The sequence below is a fragment of the Silurus aristotelis genome (genome assembly GCF_946808225.1).
Source record: "Silurus aristotelis genome assembly, chromosome: 4".
NCBI classification, from domain to species: domain Eukaryota; kingdom Metazoa; phylum Chordata; class Actinopteri; order Siluriformes; family Siluridae; genus Silurus; species Silurus aristotelis.
This window is the reverse complement of record NC_139577.1, coordinates 14,259,548-14,280,087: the sequence shown is the minus strand read 5'-3', so window position 1 is coordinate 14,280,087 and position 20,540 is coordinate 14,259,548. Positions and strand designations below refer to the sequence as shown.

General features: G+C 37.4%; 1 protein-coding gene across 1 annotated transcript; it reads right to left on the bottom strand.

Annotated features, from left to right (window-relative positions):
* Nucleotides 1–2,881: 2,881 nt before the first annotated feature.
* foxi2 (forkhead box I2) lies at nucleotides 2,882–4,796 on the bottom strand (the record flags this gene model as incomplete). Its single annotated transcript, XM_083539542.1, has 2 exons — nucleotides 3,735–4,796; nucleotides 2,882–3,459 (listed from the first exon to the last, which is right to left on the bottom strand). The coding sequence occupies exons 1-2, from the start codon at nucleotides 4,324–4,326 to the stop codon at nucleotides 2,882–2,884; spliced, it is 1,170 nt and encodes a 389-aa protein (XP_083395668.1). The 5' UTR covers nucleotides 4,327–4,796.
* Between the last annotated feature and the right edge of the window lie 15,744 nt (nucleotides 4,797–20,540).

Below are 20,540 nucleotides of genomic sequence, written 5' to 3'. Positions count from 1 at the left end.
TACCCTTCTCACTCAGGGAATTTCTTACTTGGAGTTTTCTCCTAATCTCAAAACGACCAGTTGGGTTCTTCCCAGCGTTTATTCTAACATCCTTAAAGAAGGATAGACAAAAGGAGGAAGGTAGCCTCTCTCTCTCTCTCTCTCTCTCTCTCTCTCTCTCTCTCTCTCTCTTTCTCTCTCTCTCTCTCTCTCTCTCTCTCTCTCTTTCATTGTCTCTCTCCATAACTTGGCTTCTTATGTACATGAGGATTGGTGTGACATATACAGAACAATAATAGCTTTGTTTTTGTGCCTCTCTAGATTAATACAGAGGTTTCAGCCACGTTATCTGTGGTGAGGGTTTGGCCCTCTACCAGAGAAAATATCCAATGAGAAAATCTCTCACTCTGTCTTTCTCTCAGTCTCATCAAAGGATCCTGACCTGCATACTGTACATATTACATCATAAACCCAGTCTGATATAAGTACATCAAAAGTCCACACAAAATTAAACATCATGAGATTCCCCTTTTTGTATTTTTTTTTTAATTCGAAAGACTGACATATTTCACTCATCTTACTATGAGCTCTGGAAAAAAAAGAAAAAAATAATTTTATACAGTGTTGTGCAAACATCTTAAGGCACATATGAATGAAAATGTGAAGATTAAAAAAGTAAAGTAAAATTAAAAAAATATATGTGAAAAGAGCAATAAACCAGGCAAAGTCAAGAATTGGTGCTTTTTAAAATGCATCAGTTACCTCAGATACAGAGAGGTTTTCTAAGGAAATTATTTGGCTTTTACTGGGCAACTTGGAGAATTTACTGGAGGCCTGTTTTTTTTGTGCATAAATACCCAATAACCTTCATATTTATTGAGTGAAAAATGATAACATGTTTTGTAAGTATTCATTTATCTTCATCTTTCTTTTCGGCTTCTCCCGTTAGGGGTCGCCACAGCGGATCCTCCGCACGTTTGATTTGGCACATGTTTTACGCTGGATGCCCTTCCTAACGCAACCCTCCCCAATTTATCCGGGCTTGGGACCGGCACTAAGAGTGGCTGGGGATGGTTCCCTGACCGGGGATCGAACCCGGGTCGCAGCGGTGGGAGCGCTGCATCTTAACCACTAGACAGTATTCATTTATATCACATTTTATTTTTTTTGGTTTGGAAATGTTTATATTTGGTAATGTAAAATGTTGACTTATTCAGCAACTAAGAGAATTGATAAGATTAAGACTTATTCAGTGTTTTTAAGAATTTTAGCAGTGACTTCTGTAGGACTCGCCTATACTGATACAACTGTGAACCACTGACTAAAATATCAATGTTTTAGCTGCTGAATATACAAACTAATTATAATTTTAATAATAGATGATTGCTTATCTATTATGTTGAATGTGATGTGCTAAACAATGATTTCATTATGGTCTCACAATGGTCTCATGAACCCTATAAATGTTCAGTTAAATTGAGGGTTTGCTGTTTGTGCCTTTCCATGTCTGATTTGTACATATGATGTGAATAGAAATTCAGCATTATCCCCATATGTGCTGAATATTTTACATGTCTTGCTTTAAATAGTAATAAAATAGTTTGTGAATGTCTACAATCAGTTAGCAAAGCATATTGATCATCAATAAATTGAATGCCCCTATATGAGGTTTATAAAATATTTGCATTCAAGAAAAGATGACTTTAATGACTCTTTGAATAAATCAGGTCCTACTCTAAACCTTTCCAATATGAAAAAAATATGCATAAGTTGTTGATGATTTTATATGAATATATACTTATAAAGCAAATATTTTATAAGCATAGAATGTGTTGAGATATTAATGGTAAAAATTAAATGATGAGAAAAAGGATTTATACGATTTTTTTTATCAACTCTATGAAAATGTACAAAAGGTCAGAAAACATAAATAATAATGCATAATAATACAAACACAGAAAATAATATTAAACAAATAAAATCAGGATGCAATAAAGATTTTTTAAATAGTCCAAATATCTAAATGGTGTAAAAAAAAAAAAAAAAAAAAAAAAAAACAGGAAAAATGTCCAGTTCTTTGAGTTTTATGTCTGGACAAACATTCCAAATGAGCCTGAAGTTTATAGCTGAGTGGCACTTATGTTTTTGTCTTCATAATTTATTATCCAAATACGAAATATATCTTTGTCCTCTGAAACAGACTACAAAAATACATAATTTAATATAAATATATATATTTAAAATAACTATATAATTTACAAAAAATACACAGTAAAACAGTGGCAATAAAGACAAAGATGAATAAAGAGAGAAAAGCTAGTACAGCTGAGAGCACTAATGTTGAAGGTGGATACATTTGCATTCACCACCAATTACAATGTTGGATCTGGACTGCATGTACTACGTTCCCTAAGATATACAACCAACTATTAGTGCAATCAATGAAATGGTATTGGTCCATAATAAAAGTATAAAAGTTCTAAACTAGAATATGAACAAAAAAATATATGTCTGGACTACAAATCTTAAAAAGAGGGAGGTTTAAGATGCACATATTTGATCATAAATGCACACTTTCAAATATGGAGCTCAAATATCTGTTGCACAAGTTGAGCTATACAGTATGCTGCACAGTGAAATCCCCAGTGTTACCATGTCATGTGCTATTTTACCATAGCCAGTGTTATTTATTTATATATGTTTTAGTTTTAACTCAATACCCTTCAATAGGCCTACTATAATAACTCTTAGTCCTGTAGTGGTTTTTTTTCTTTTTTTTCCAGTCCAGTCCATGTGGACTTAAAAACACAGCATATTTACTTCAGTATTTGTGTTCTGCATATATTGTTTATTTCATTTCATGTAAAAAATGTCTTGAAAAAAAAACAGTCAGATCCTTTAGTTATAACTCCATGCTCTCTCTCTGGTATATAAGACTGTTCACGCTGAAACTGTTGTAGAAGTGGCCGTTGTACTGCGCGTTCTGAGCGCCGCCGAACGCGCTTGAGTACGTGGGGCGGTTCGAGTGCACGGGGTGCTCATTTTGCTCAGCGGGTGGCGCAGCGTTGGTCGCAGCAGCTCCGTGATACGGGCTCAGAGCGCTTATGTTCCGACTGGTCAGCTCATTGATGAGCCCCAGGGAGCCCTGTCTAACCGCGGAGCCTGGAGCCGAGCTCATTCCGGACATGGTGCTGAAGAAGCTGTTGAAGCAAGGCGCTGATGATTGAGCAGATAGAGGAGACCCACTTCTATGGCTCTCATTGGTTGTTGTGTCTATTTCCATTTCTGGAGACACAGCCTCGCCGAGGTGCGCGCTCTCGGAGGACTTCACACCTGCAGCAACCGGTCGCTCGTCCTCAGGTTTGGCATCGCTGGAATGCCCAGTACCTGACTCCAACCTGCGCTTTCTTTTCCGGCGAAAGTTTCCGTTGTCAAACATTTTTTCGCAATTGGGGTCCAAAGTCCAATAGTTTCCTTTTCCTATGAGCGAAAAAATGGCCTTATGTTACATAACACACCATAACGCATTTATCTTCCCCAAAAACCATCCAAATTATTTAGAAATATAGGATAATAAATCTATAATATATAAAATGTTGCAATGATTAAACACTTGTCTTCTCGTGCACTAGACTACACGACGGTCTTCTTTTTTTTTACAGGTGTCATGCAGTATTATAGTGTATCAGATCAAAATTCCTTTTTATGACGTGTCTGTTTTGTGACGATTTTGTTGACGTGTGCTTCCTACTCACCTGGATCATCCTCATCGCGCGGGACTTTCTTGAAGCAGTCGTTCAGGGAGAGGTTGTGCCTGATGGAGTTCTGCCAGCCCGCCTTGCTCTTCTTATAAAACGGGAAATTGTCCGCCACGTACTGGTAGATTTGACTCAGCGTGAGCTTCTTCTCGTGCGCGTTTTGGATGGCCATGGCGATGAGAGCAGAGTAAGAGTAGGGTGGGCGCACCAGCTTTAGCAGCTCCTCCTGACTTGCGATTGAGAGCCAGCCGAGGTCGGGCCCCGCGAACCCAGGTGAGTTAGCGAGGTACTGCCTCTGAGAGCCGTAGGACGGAGCTATAAACGAAGGACTGCTGTTGCCGTGTAAGTAAGACGGGGAGGAATTGACTCCAGGGCCGTTGAGCCAGAGGTAAGGGTTCGGGGTGGCTGCGTACTCGCCGAGGCCGTAACCGGCTGGCCTTTGCGCGCTCGCCACACTCTGTTGGTGGTAAACAAAGTTCTCGCAGTACACCGCCATCTCGGGAGCGTCGTGCGCGTTCTTGTGCTGCTGGAGTGGACTCACGGATGAGACAGAGCCGTGGTGGAGCTGCGCGTCCACGGAATTCATCATGCACTCTCACGATCCTGATAAAATCCCACAGCGCGCGCACGCACGCACGCAAGCACGCACGCACACACTCACACACACTGTCTTGGGCTTAAGCGCGCGCTGCTTTCACCGGCGTCCCTCGTGCAACAAGCAACAAGTGGTTTGGATTTGTAGGCATTTATAAAGGCGCCGTGCGCCATAGATTTTTTTTTACCGGCATCTTCAGCACTCCCAGCCTATAGGAATCAGCGATCACAGTCGGGGGCGTGGTTACCTGAGAGGACCAGATTCATTCATCACCTTTATTTGGTTTTATGATATGCAATACATTAGATCTGTAAATTCATCGCTTCTAGTTTTCTAGCTTTGGAAAATAAAGCTTTTTATTTGAAGTGATGCATTTTTAAAAATTCATTGAAAAAAAAGAGAAGATGACGATGATAAAAATCCTTAAACGTTTTAAATAATAATAACTTTTTTTAATGTAAGAAAGACAGAACTTCATAATTTGGACATATGCAGCACATTATACATATAATTATCCGGGATTAATAATTGGGTAAAATTGTTGCAATAACAAACTGAGAGTCGGAACTCATTGGATTTGTTTTGTTTTTTTGTGAAAAGCTCTTTATACACACAGCATGCTCAGCTGCTTTGCAAAAATTAATCATAATTGTATTAAATCATTTCCATGAAAAAAGGTGATCAACCCTAAACATTTTCTCTTCAGTGTACCTCACACAGAGAGGAGCAGGGGATTTTGAGGTGGATTCAGAGGAGATCTGAATACAGATGATTTTGTGATCTGTGATTTCTGAGATTGCCCTCTTCGCCTCCCAACCAACAGCAAGAAAAAATATCTGTCTGTGTGTCAAGTAATGGACAGAGAAAATTAAAATCCTCATAATAATTTTTTTCATTGAAAAAAGCTGGTCAGTGTGCACTGAGAAAGCCAACCGCAACAGAGGACTTACTGTAGAAGCATTCTCTATAGACAAGTTTTATAACCACTCATTTCCATAATAAATACAGTATTAAGTAGTATAATTTAACTACTGGACAATTATTTTTGAGTGTTCTTTAGCTTATATTACTACTAACTACTTACAATAATCCTACAACATTACAACAACAACAACACCAATAGTAATAGTAATAATAATAATAATAATAATAATAATAATAATAATAATAATAAAATCGAATTTTAACCTTTACACTTGTGATTAGGTAAATTTCATTTACTTTTAGCCTAAAATGTATGGAAAGAAAGAAATAAAAACAAACGAAAAAAGAAGCAGAAACAAATACTCATTTCATTTTTGAAGTTGAAGGAAAATTATGAATCATAATTAACATATTGAAGCGTGTGAATGTATATTATCATGAGTATTGTATTTCAAAGTATGTATTTAATGATAAGCATTTCGAATTGAATTAATTTTCGTGCGTTCCATGCAAATTCTTGGATCTGAAATCGGTTACAAATATAGAAATTTATAGAATATGTTAAAGGGTTCATTGATATCCGATCTGACGTGAAGAATGAACCGTGTTATCAACACTGGGAGATGGGGAACTCCATGCTGGTCTTTTTTTGTATCAGAGAAACTGAATGTCGCCATCTGGTGGCAAATAGTGTAAATGACAAACGCGAATAAATCTACAACCGCTCAGATTTTTTAGCGGACATATGAAAAGCACATAGGAATTCGTACCTAGTACTATCTTTTCACTACAACTAATAATCTATAAAATATTTTATAGTGTTTCGGTTCTTTAGTTTGTTAACCTAAACAAGTAGCATATTTGCATATGTATGAGAGATGACCAAGCATCTGCCCGCAGGAAAAAAATAGGCCCGAGGTGAACTTTGATTTGGCTCGCCATGTCATATATGAGAAGAGAAAAAACAGGGGAAAATGCCATTTGTAAATTGTTTTATGAAAAGTAGGGGCCAACTTTATATCTCTCATTAGAGAACATTGAATAGCGCTGTAGTGTACAATAGTACAACAATTTCAAATGTTTCTTTTTGCACTTTGATAGTAAAACTGCATTAGTTAAGCTGATAACAGAGTAATGTTGTCTTTTTTTTAAATATGATGAAATCATAAATGTGAGGAATCATGGCAACATTAATCTTAAAGTTTGGTATAAAGCAAGTTTGGGCTTCTCTGATATAAAGTTTATAGAATATGTCTACACCCCCTGTTAAACTGGCAAGGTTCTGTGATGTAGCATAATCAAACCAAGATAAATCACCTTTAGTGTTTTTCTTGCCAGAAACTATCAATCAGAATTCAGTTAACTGAGAGTTTCCAAATCATTAAATGAACCATGGAACATATTGAAGACCATCATCAGCAAGGGAACAAAATCAGAAACCACAATGAACAGTACGTCCACACAAGAAGAAACGCACTATGAAGGCGTTGCCTACTGCAACAATAAAGAAGCTGCAGGAATATCTGGCAAGTACTGGTGACAAAAATCTGTCTACAGGAAGGGGTAAACAGATACACCCAAAAGGAAAATGTGGTTTAATGAGACCTTTACACCAAATTTGCAAAAAATAATAGTTTGGTACAAAAACAGCTTATTACCCAAAGAACAGAATACTATCACATTAAAGTGGCAAGGTGGTATCATGCTATAGGGCTGCTTCTTTCCACCTGGGACTCGGGTGCTAGTCAAGATCATAGAAAAATCATGAAAAGATAAGGAAATATGCCTCTTTCTAGCACGATAACGACCCAAAGAACAAATACAAGCCGACAAATAAATTCAGAGGAAGAATGCCAACATTTTGGAATGGCCCAATCAGAGCTCTTATCTAAATCTGATCCAAAAACTCTGGAAAGACTTGAAGGTGCTTTTAAGTATTAGTTGAGAGGATTTTTTTTCCCACCACAAAATGTTTCTTTTGTTTGAGTTTTACCACAATTGTGTTGGTGGCATATAACAGGTGATTAAAAAAAAAATACAATTGTATAAGGGTTGTGTATCAAAATGTTTAGTCAGAGTTTCCGTTTTGTTTGAACAATATGGGGCAGTATAATGCTTTCTCTGTGACTGAGCTTCATCTGCTGAACACAGCAGTTACATGATTTAGCTTTGATTTTATTATTTAAGTGGCACATTCTTTTTGCTGTGAGTTTCAAATATTTTTTTCAAGTACATGAAAATCATACTTGAGTAAAAGTATAGATATCTTTCTGCAATACTGACTCCAATACAAGTTAAAAGTCACCAATTCCAATATGATGAGTAAAAGACTCTGATCATTAAAAACTTAATTAATACAGAAAATACAGCAAACAGTATTTTTGACGCTTACATTGCCAGTTCTAAAATTCTTCTTTTCCATGCATGTTACTTACAACAGAAATGACGAAAACTATTATAATATCTTAAAATATAATTGCGGACATCACTAGTTTTAGCCAAAAAGTACTTTAATAATACAAGTGGTGGCCGATAGATTGTTTGGGTGTTTTTTCCCATCAATTTAGCATCATGTTCATGTCTGCACCATTTATAGTGTACATAAAACATTTCTCTGTATTACAATTTTTCTCAGTTGCTTTGGAGAATTTCTCAAATCATCCTTAATATTTGCAAACCAATAAACGCATTCTCAAAACTATTTGTATTTGTATAAACAGCATAACACATTGGATTTCTTGCAAAATCCTGTATTTTTCTCAAAATCCTTAGGTTATCTCTCAAAAATAAATATTTGTGTCAATGAACATCTCATTCCCATCAGAAGTGACCTTTTGTCATTGTTTACAAACAAGATTGTCAAAATGTTTAGTCATGTTGTCAGTATGATGCTGCACAATTTCAGTATTTGTTGATATTAACTACGGTTTGGATGATGACTATGAATTTTAGCAGCACAAATTCATTTATTTGATTGCATATTTGATAAATATTGAGTGCAAGTGACCGGACAAGATTCATACTTTTACTGTACTGTAATAGTGTCTGTTCATTTCTTAGTTGTTTATCAGAAGTATTCAAATAAGATGAATTAACTTTAACGTTGTTATCAGAATCTTGGAATGTGGCGAAAATACTATTGATAAACTTAAATTACACGTCATTATATAATTGAAACTGCGTGTAATTACTGCGTATGGTAAAGCGAATGCTAATTGCTAACTGTGGCGTCTCGGGAGCTCGTGAGACCGTGCAAGCTTTGTGAATCCCGGGAGCCGGAGGAGCGACCTGGGGTACCGTGAGACGGGATGGATATAATGGGACGGAGGATCATGTTGTCAAGACCGACGTACCGGAGGCTGAACACGGAAACGATTATAAAGGTAGGTTTTGGAGAACTTATAGATGTTGTGACTGTATTGCAAAGATCACCAGAATGTGACATTTGCTGAAAATGTGAGTGGTGCTTGATTGTGCAAAAATAGCGGGTGTGCGTAGTTTTTTAGCGCCCACCGTGTTTTCTGTGCCGATCGCGAGACGCGATTGTACTTCGAGAGACGAGCGTTTCGATACCTCGCATGCATGTCTTCTGAGGGGTCAGGGCCAGTGACATCACGTGAGGTCATCACATGACCTGGCGTTCGACTTCATTCGCCGTGCCGAGTATTTAGGCATGACACACGCCCGTGTCGCCGGAGTTGTGTCGAGTTCCTTTTTTTTTTTTTTGCACATTCCCGCCCACGTGATGTCACGCAGCATCTTTATGCCACTGAGATTCCCCAGACTGTGCCGAGCGGTTTGAGGTGTCACACGTCCGTGTTATGTGACAGAGGACAGAACAGAGGCAGAACAGACGCAGCCATTGTAGCCTCAGCTCCTGTCTGCTATGTACAGATAGTTTTCAATGTAATCTTAAATTGTAATATTAAAGCAGGAGCAGAAGTGATAGCTCAACCTACCTCCTGGTTGTTAGAACAGAAATGAAGTCAGAATTGCAAGAAATAAAGTCGCAATTAGGCAAACCTTTTTTTTTTATGTGGCAGAAACGGGCTACCACAGGGAATAAAAAAGTCATCTAATGATTTCTTGTAACCACAATATAGCCTATAGCACCTATAGTATTGTACAGTTTGTTCCATTTATTTTTGCCTAATACTTTTCTACAGATTGGTATGATTCTTTAGGGTCTTCATGAAATGACCGAAAAATACTTTAGTTAAAATTCCTCAGTGGTTGTGTGAAACAACAAATCTGTCCCACCACACATTGTGGTGCATTGCTAAAGCACAGAGAAAATGGTGGACAGTGTACGAGTGCTTAAATATGATAATATGTTCCAGTCTGTCAGGATCTCCGGGCACACTGTGCGCACTTCCGGTTTCGCAGCGCACTTCCAGGTCGGTGGCCATCTTGCCGTTTTTTTCCGTGCCTCCTGGTATTTAAGGACAACCAAGACTTTAGCTCGGGGCCAGATTATTTTACCGGCTCCCTACCCCTTGAGATTACTCTTGCCACCCTGCCTGCCCTGGTTTCTGATCCTGTTTCTGATCCTGATCCTGATCCTGATCCTGACCCTGACCCTGATCTCTGTTCTTCTCTGCCTCTTTAGTTACCTGGTTTGGACTTTGGACTGTTTTTTTGGTTTGTGTTTTGCTCTGCTCTGCTCTCAATCTCTGGCAAACCAGCTGGTATTAAATAACCTACTAAAATGGCTGTCCCTCCAGCCCCTGAGCTCTGCTAGGGTGGCTGCCCAACCTCAGCATTCCTGCCTGACTGGGGACGTCACCCAGCTCTTCTGCCCTGCCAAACATGCCAACAAGCCTGTCTGCCCTGCCGAGCATGCCCCCAAGCTGCTCCAGAATCCTGCAGAGGGCGCAATCTTTGCTGACGACGTCGCTGCACCTCAGACTTCCGCAGAGGGCATCGCTTCGCCTCATCACATCGGCCAGAAAGTGCTTGGGGCAGCCACATGGAGGCTCGCTCCACGCTTCGTTCGGCCTTTCCTGACCTCGAAGGCAATCTACCACGTGGCAGTTCGCCTCAAGCCTCGCTGTGTTCGCTGCTGGCACTTCACTTGCCTTGTGCCCCAGGATTATTGTGCCTTTCCAGCGTTTCCCTCCATCAGACCACCTCCACCCACCCAAGGCGGATTGCGAGGCCTTGCCTCTTCGGTCTGCCACCTCTTACTCCCGAGACATTGGACAAAGCAAGGCCGTCTGGAGACGGGGTACTGTCAGGATCTCCCGGGCACACTTCTGGTTCCACTGTGAGCACTTCCAGGTCGGCGGCCATCTTGCCGTTTTTCCCGCGCCTCCCGGTATTTAAGGACAACCAAGACTTTAGCTCGGGGCCAGATTATTTTACCGGCTCCCTAGCCCCTGAGATTACTCTTGCCACCCTGCCTGCCCTGGTTTCTGATCCTGTTTCTGATCCTGATCCTGATCCTGACCCTGACCCTGATCCCTGTTCTTCTCTGCCTCCCTAATTACCTGGTTTGGACTTTGGACTGTTTTTTTGGTTTGTGTTTTGCTCTGCCCTGTATTGCTCAGTTAGCCGGTTAATGGATTTTTTTGCACTGTTTTGGGTTTTGGTTTTGGTTTTCTCCCTGCACTCTCCTCCCCTGTTCACCTGTGTTTAGACCCTGGACTGTTTTTTTTGGCTTTGTTTTTGCCTTTTGCTCCATTGCTCAGGCTGATTACTTCTTATTAAAGCCTGTTTTTACCTAACTGCTGTTTCCATCCTGCATTTAGGTCCTCCCATCCATTCACCCAGCACTCACCCAGCCCTGCACCTGTGTTCCCTGACACAGTCCGTCAGTGGTTGTCGATGGGACCTGAGCAGTATGATGTCATATTTTGCCGGTTCATCAATAAGTGCCAAAATTTATGTGGATATAACTTTCACTTTAAAACAAGGGGCCAACTTGTCTTAGTACTGTATTAGTGGCTCTTTATCCATAATTATTGGCTTATTCTAGTCAATAAACTTAAATATCCCTCAATAAGTAAGATAATTAATAGGGATATAACTTTTACTTTAAAACAGGGGGTCTATGGTTAACGTAAATAGATGGTGAATAACTGAATTATACCCAGGTGTATTACTACACAAAATCATAATTGGTTTAGGGCTGCAACTAACGATAATTTTGATAATCGATTAATTGGATCAAAAAAAATGTAAACATAATGTTTTGCTTATTGTAAATGTATAAAACCATAAATCAGGATATTTATGTATAGAAGTGTACTAAAAGAATGCAAAAGCCACATATTGAGTTTAACCATCTTTAATTTAGACATTTTAAAGCTTATAGTGGCTGCTTGTTGTGGAATTGAACAAATTCACTCATGCTGGGTTGCTTCTTCCTGTAAAAACCAAACAAAACCAAAACAGCATTTGAGTATGCAAGGTGAAGCAATTTGTGTAAATCAACATTTGTATTGTTTTTAATGATAATTGTCGATGGCAAGTTGACAACCATGCTTTAAAAAAAAACAGACATTAATAAAACACAGACATTGTGTTCAGTTGTAAAGATATAAACATCTAGAATATAATTAATAAAAAATTTGTGTAATAATTAAATGATATATGCAGAAACTAAAATGTAAAGTAAAATCATGTTTGAAAACAAATAAGTTACTTTGTTGTTGTGGACAAATGTTATAAAATGAGAACGGACTAGAGAAACGCAGCAAGATATATATTGATGGATTGGTGTACACATGCATAATCATTCCTGCCAAACAGTGACTAAAAATGTTGTTGTTTACTGCTGCTGTTATTTGATGCTTTTTGATTTAGTGTTTGTTCGCACCGTTTTAATTGAATTAATCATGCTTAATAAATCAATAGAAAATATAATACAACATTGTTTTGACAATTTTCTAAAAAAAAAAAAAAAAAACAGACATTCTGTTCAGTTGTGAAGATAAAAGCATCTAGAATATATAATTAATAAAATTATATATAATAATTAAATAATATATGCCACGCCTCCCCCCTGCACTCAAGCACACCACCTTGCCTTCATACTAATCACCTTCACCTATCTCCAATCTACGCTCTCTTTCCTTTTTTTTAAGGCTCACTTACTCACCATCCAATTTACAGTTCATACCAGCGATCATCCCTGGACTTCCCCTGTTTGGTTTATACACGTTTTCTGGTGCGTGCTTCTACCTAAGCTTCTGTCTGTGTACTACGGCAAATAAAACGTACTGACTGTATTCTGGTCTAACTCTTGATCTAAGCCTGGCATTTACTGTTATAGTAGACAAATGCTATAAAGAGAGAATGGAACGAAAGGCAGCAAGCTAACAGGCTTGATTAAAAAAAGGAAAAAAATATGCATTGGTATACAAATGCATAATCAAAAGCTGAAAACCACAACAGTGTCTAAAATATTTCTTTAATTGAATTGAATCCATCAAGCAAGCTGATTGGGCACCCTGATGATCGCGAGTCACACCAGAACAGACCCAGTGCGACTGTCCTGCAGTTTGCAAACAAACATTTTAAACAATAGCACTTCATTAAACTACTGTATATATAGAGATATACAGTGTTTCTTTACCGTGCTGATGTTTCGCCTGTTTACACTTTTTCCTGCTGCTGGTTGACCTGTACTCTGCTCCATTTCGCAAGCGGATGTGTTATCTAATTGTCACGCTAACCCGTAACTTCAGCAGCCCAACTAATCGATAACGCCACTTAGTGTGGTTCTGTAGCTGTAGAACTAAAGCTTAAAGTTAAAAGGATAGATTATTTACTCACCCTAATGTCTTTCCAACCCTGTATAAATGATATTCTAGTAGATTAGACTCATGTGTGTGCTCATTTAGAGTCTGTTCTTTCCCTACATGATAACAAAAGCCAACATATGGGGGGCAGAATATGTGTGCATTTATATCATTTTATATCATTAATTGATATCACATGAGAAATGTAGTTTTTTTTCTCCAAAAATCAGCCATTAAAATGTATTATAAAATGTATATTATATTTATATTATAATATGATAAAAATACTGATTTCATTTGCTTGGTAACAGATGTTTTAATATTTTAATTGACTGATAAACTGTAAGAATCTGACTCAAAAGATGATGCACAATTTCAGAAAAAAATGTTTTATAAAGGTAAAAAAACACAGAATATGAAGAATATTAAAATTATAGGAGTCAGCTGTCCACTGTAGTCGTTAAAGTACCAGCACAATAACATACTCAGCAAAATATTATCTAATTTTTATTATCAATAAAATCCAAAAAAAATATCAATATATTTTTTTGTCGATATCGCACACCCCTAGTTTGGAAGAACAAAGAACTGTATACAGGGTTTAAATGACCTGAGGGAGAGGACATGATGACAAAGTTTTCATTTTTGGGTGACTTATTCCTGTAACACCACTGGTTGATGCATTGTAATGCAAGTGCTTCTCATTAGTAAAATGCTTTCGCAGGTCACATTAAGAAGACTGGAACTAACATCAGATACAGGCTGTGGAGAAGCACATGATGAAGTTTATTAACAATTACAAAGTTCCAGGGAGACGGACTGCATGCGATGTAAAGAAGCGGAACCACTCGCTCGCCAGTTGTTTTATATATAAAAATTTTATATAATGTTTTATAAGTTATATATCACAAATTATATCTCCGTTCTAAACAGAAAAGGTTTAGCACATTAATTGACACACTAAGTTTCTGAGGTTTGTATGGAAGCTTGCTTTTTTTTTTTTTTCTTTCATCCTTGTCTGCTTTAAAAGAGCAGAAAAAAAAAAAAATGTTTTATGCAATATTTGTTTACTTTTCATACTGAGGAGTTTTGAAAATGTCATATACTGTATAATTTTTTTTTAATAAATAGTAATAAGACAATGTTGTATCTACATAGAGCTCCTGTTTTGTTAAAAGTTCTGTAGATTCTCTTTTGACTAAAACCTCGATCATCACAATGACTAAAAACTGATCTTAGTGTATTTAGATTTGGTCCCCATAATTATTCAAAACTGGGTATACTGATATACTCAATACCTGAAATGTCCCCACAAGTAAACACTGTTTTATGTTTGAAACTTTTATAGTAAAATATTTGTAATCTGAGGGGACAATTTTAAAACAGGTATTTTGCTGTTTGTCAAAATATATCTTTTAGGTCTGTAGAAGGTCCCCACTCTGAAGCAATTCTGACAGGTGACCCCCCACAATGGATAAAAACAAGTGTGTATATATATATATATATATATATATATATATATATATATGTTTGTGTGTGTGTGTGTGTGTGTGTGTGTGTGTGTGTGTGTGTGTGTGTGTTAAGAAAAGAGGCTAATGGAGTTTTGGAAGCTTATTAGAGGTTCACTTGGCCCTTGGCATGTGGGTGACAGAGGGGAACGCATGAATAATGAGTGAATGGAGAGGAAAAGGAAGGAAGGAAGCAGAGATAGCAGCAGCGCTCTCTTATTTATACAGCATGCCGCCAGAAATAGACAGCAAGAGATCTAATGTACTATGTCCCTAATCCATAATATATCATCTCTCCCTCCCTTCCCTCTCTCTCTCTCTCTCTCTCTCTCTCTCTCTCTCTCTCTCTCTCTCTCTCGCTCGCTCGCTCTCTCTCTCCCTCTCTCTCTCTCTCTCTCTCTCTCTCTCTCTCTTTCTCCCTCTCTCTCTCCCTCTCTCCTGTCTCACTTTTGTTCTGCTACGGTATGTAATACTTCTATTGTCCTGGTTTGGAATTACCAACCAGGCCTACTGGCCACATGCCTAGGGAACCTGTCACTAGAGGACACTTAAGAATCTTCGATGGTACCCCAATGATTAGTTTGTAAGGAGAAAAGCAAGAACGTAATAGTGCTATCAGATAATCATAATGAATGTGTTATGTAGTAAAGTTGTTGGGATAGGGCAGGGCATGGTGGTATTAAAGTTGTGCTTCACGCATTGGTGTATGTATGGCAAAAAAACAAGGTTCATTCCCCAGTTGGATTTTATGGTTGGATTTGACTCATATTGTAATCGTAAATATCACTGGATATTATGATTGCTGCATGACTCATAGGCTAATGAATACAAAAATCTGAATAGAGGAAGTGATAGCAGCCATGTTATACAAAAAAAAAACAAGTAAAAAAAAAAAAAACAGTTCCAACACAATGTAGAAAGAGAAACCAATTCACTGTAAATAGAGAAAATGAGCTAAGGATGACTCGGCCAGAATTGCTTTCCAGAAGACAAATGTACAGTTTCCACAGAGTATGATAGATGCTGCGATGGTTCACACACACACTTACTCAGCTATAGATACACGTTTTGCAAACACACTTAGGTTTGTTATAAAGACTTAAAGAAAATGCCAGTGGTTTGCTTGGCTAATTTAAAACATTTATAGAATCTAACTAAATAGTCCATTGCATACCAGGTAATCAGGAATAAATGCATCGGGTGTGTGTCCTGCTAGAAGAGTCAATAGACAAACTGGAAGCAGGACACACAGCCACCGACTGTGTCCATCCACAGCTATTCTATAAATAAACCGCTATATATTTCAAGCTCGCAGTTCTCTCAAGTTTTGCATTTCATATGAACTCCAGGCCTGAGGTGATGAGTCTGAGATATTACAGTAAATATTACTCCTTTTACAGAGTTAATCTCTGCATGCTGAGGCTAGAGCTCTGAGAAGAAAAGATGGCCCTACACAGTGGCAATAATCACAGTAATAGTATCCACATACTGCCCCCACTCTCTCTCATTCTCTCCCCTCATGGATTAAATCAGATCTATTTCTCCGTTGCTGTAAACAACATGACATGCACCATAACCATGGCAAAGCTATTGCACTAATATGCAGTGTAAAAAACATTATGGTGTTATATATTACAATAAAATGAATAGAATATGACTGTATACAAATATCTTTTCGAATATGTTCCTTTATTACAAACAATTTATAGAAGTTATTTGATTATCTTTATAATGGTACTGATGTGGTGGCAAACAAATCACCTTTAAACATCTCTAGCATAGCCTACTGTTACCAACTACTACAATTATTAGGTTTATTACTTCAAACTTATGTCACAATCTTACATATCTTCTAATATTTGTTTCTCTGCTAGCTTAACTTAGCGCCATTTGCCTTTAGATATTATCACTGTAAATATCTTAATGCTTTAAAGCTTGCTTCCTGATAAAATGCACGACACAATTTAATGTAAAATGAGCATGATTGAAAAAAATAACTGTAAAACATGTAGGACTAATTAAACATTTATTGTATTACATTGCATTATTTTTCCTGTATAACAAAAGGCAGGCATTTAGCAGGTTCACTGCCACAACATTGCCATTTATTCTGCTCAGCCTTAGGTGTCTTTTTTTTCCATTTACTGTGCATACACAAACAAAGCATTTTTGCCATTTGTCCTATTTTTTACAAGCATACACACCAGTGTGGTGTTATGAGCTACCACAGGGTGGCGCCACACTTCTCCACTGAAGTACCACTTATAACTGCTCCTCAACTATTTTTTTTATAGACACTTACCAAAGTCCTGGTCTAAGCTGATCAAACTTGGTATACTTGTATTTTGTACACTGCATCATAGAAACATTGTTATAAGCAGTGCATGTGCACTTGGGTAGTGAAGCGTAGTAACCTATATGGTTTAAAAAAAAAAATCAGCCCATCAGTTGGGATTAGTCAAATGTTAATGTTTATTAATTTATACAATCCCATCATGTTAGAAATCTTCTTAGATTCAAGCTTTAAACGCATCTAATAATGTGCAAAAAATTTATTTTCAAACCTGGACATACTATTGAATATTTGTACATGGAATTATGAATCTTTGTGCAGTTTTAGGAGGAAAAGACTGGGGCAGGTAAATACAGGTATTTCTTGCATTGAGAATCTTCAATAGTTCTCCAGGAGACTTCAAATAGGTAATATCTTCAAGCCTTTTTTTTGTCTGAAAGGTGGTGTATCATGTAACATGTTTATTTACATATAAATATTTTCTGTAGCATTTAATAAATAAAAAATCTCTACTGATTTAATAATGCAGAAGTAAATAATAATTAGTGTGCGAAAAATTCTTTTTGATAAATTTTTTTGCTTTTATTTAAACGTATAGGATAAAATTAACCAAATCTCTCTCTCTCTCTCTCTCTCTCTCTCTCTCTCTCTCTCTCTCTCTCTCTCTCTCTCTCTCTCTCTCTCTCTCTCTCTCTCTCTCTCTCTCTCATGTACTTTATGCAACAGAGCCCCGAAATAAATGATTTCAGTGAAATAGCATTTACTGTGTCATAAATCTCTTCCTTACCTTGATAAAGCATAGGGTAAAGATAAAACTCTCATATTTCCTGAAATGTTGCTGCTAATAATAGCTTTTGCTACAGAGAAAAAAAAGAAATGTGGGAGTATTGCTTTGTAATGGATTTTCCATTACCCTGCAAACACAAAACTCAATCCACTGTGTTAAAAAAAAAACAAAAAAAAACAACCAATGCAATCTTCAAGTCTACTACCTCTAGGCTACTAATAATAATTACGGAAAAAAAAAAAGAAAAAAAAAACCCTCACATCCTTTGTAACACACACTGCAGAGATTTTAACCCTCCAATATTCCAATATTCAGAACCCATCTTCACTTATCAGCTCTCATCATATACAGTATATATATATATATATATATATATATATATATATATATATATATATATATATATATATATATATATATATATATATATATATATAAAGGCTGTAAATCGATTGTAGCTTAAATTCATACTTTTCCAGTTTTTTATACTGGACAAATATGGATGCTTTATTCAAATGTATGTTTGTTATTAGTAAAACCATACTTAACATATTGCATGTAGACAAAACATTGTTGTAAAAGTAATTAAGAAGTTTTAAATTACACAAATCATCAGGACACAAACGGAACCTTTGTTTTCACACGGACAGTTTTATTTGCTGGATTGGTGCATCATGGTGGGTGCTTGATTTAAAACTTGGCACATCATTTAAACAAATGTATAATGATAAAAAATATAATTTTTCAGTGTTGTTTATTTTCTTATCTGAAAATAAAGAAAGGACATCGTGAATAAATGTGTGTTGCGTTAAAGGTTTTCATTTTGCCTCTTTTATATTTATTTATTTCATTATTTTAATTTCTCCTAAAATTGGTCAAACAGAAATGCACACTGCATTAATGCCGCATTAATAAAATTAGAGCTCTAAAAATATATTTATATAAATATATAAATATATTTTTTAATATAGCAAGAGTGTAAGGGAAAGTTTATAGGACTGTGGTGAGACCAGCGATGTTGTATGGTTTAGAGACAGTGGTATTGAGTAAAAGACAGAAGGCGGAGCTGGAGGTAGCAGAGCTGAAGATGTTGAGAGGATTAACAGAAATTCTGATGGATTAAAAAAGAGTTTATTAGAGGGAGGCGAGATTGAGATGATTTGGACATGTGCAGAGGAGGGACATGGGGTATATCGGTAGAAGAATGGAGAATGGAGCCACCAGGAAGGAGGAAAAGAGGAAGACCAAGGAAAAAGTGTATAGATGTGGTGAGAAAAGATGTGCAGGTAGTTGGGTTAAAAGAGGCAGATGTAGAGGACAGAGTAGTGTGGAGACGGATGCTCTGCTGTGGCGACTCATACACTGGCTTTAATGGCTTTTTCAGACTCACCTTATTGTCTTAGAGGTCAACACTCACATTACTCACATGCTTCATTGTAAGGGCTATTTGTGTCATGAGTGTGTGTCTGGAAGAAGTGAATTTGCTGCAGATGCTACCTGAAAAGATTAGCCAAGGAGCTCACGTGGCACAAACAGCCTGCATCCTGTTGACAGGCTTAACCTTTTCCACACAAACAGGCTTCATACAGTAAGTGCAGGAGCTGTAGCTTAAAAACACACAGAATACAAAATATGGGATGTACAGAATGTTGAGTGAGTGAGACTGGGAGCATAAGGAAGACTGGATACCTGTGTGAATTTATGTAGTCCATGCCGTTTGTTGCAAATGGCAATTAAGGGCAGTTTAACAACCTTACAGAAGTGCACAAATACAAGACACAATGTTTGTATATGTACACGAGTATACATGTATATGTAGCCTTGGACTGAATGGGCCTGTGTAGTTCATTCTATTAGCATTTGAAAATAAAAATCAGCTAAAAAAAAAAAAAAAAAAAGCAAAACAAAGCCCATAGATAGAGTGGAAGATTGTTGGTGTTAGTAACATTGAGGCGTGTGTTGTTTTTGTACAGTGTGTGGAGGCAGGTGCAGCCCAAGCACTGAATCAGCTCTTTGTGTCTTGCCTGTTATAAAAGCACTTCTGCCCAATCTGTCTCTTTCTCTTCCTCCCGGCCTCTTCCTCTCCTTTCTCGCTCTCTCCTTTTTTTCTGACTCGCTCCGCCTGTGGGAAGCAAAGAGTGAAAACGCTAAAACAGCCGCTCAAACAGAAGCAGGTTTGTAGTGCTGTCAGACAGAGTCGTAGATCACCAGAGCACGCCGCAGTTCATCTCCCCCTGACACACACACACACACACACACACACACACACACACACACACACACAAACACACACACACACACACACACACACACACACACACACACACACACACACACACTCACACACACACCTCTTTTAGAATGGGCTCTGTTTTTTTTAAGTTCTTATACGAGACGGCGTTGTGAAGCTGACGTTGCCATGGTTTTGGCAAAGGCAATTAGATTTCCATGCGTTTTGTTGCAAAAGAAAAATCACCTTTCTCTATAAAGGACCCACAGCCCTGTTGTAGATTCTGATTTAGTGAACACAGGGAACAGATGTACTGTTGTGCACATGGACACACAAGACATGACAGACAGTAGAATGCAGGGGAATAGAGTAGTGGAAAAGAATACAGAAAATAATGCATGAGTGAAAATGTTGAAAGCACAACATCTGACAGAAAGGAAACGAATTTGCGATGTTTGTATTCTGTGTCGTGGTTGTTTCAGGTTGTGGTAAATTCTCATTTCTAGGTGTCAGAGAGCGACTGTACAAATAATGGCATGAAATGCAACTTCAAATATGATGGCTTTAGGATCCAGTTAAAGTTTGTTGAAGTAGAAAATTGAAATAAAAAGTTAAAACATATATGCATATACTAGAGCTGTGTTTAAAGTAAAATGTGAAAGATTTTAAATGAAAACACAAGTTTCACTTACTTATATAAGAGTACAGTTATGGCATGGTT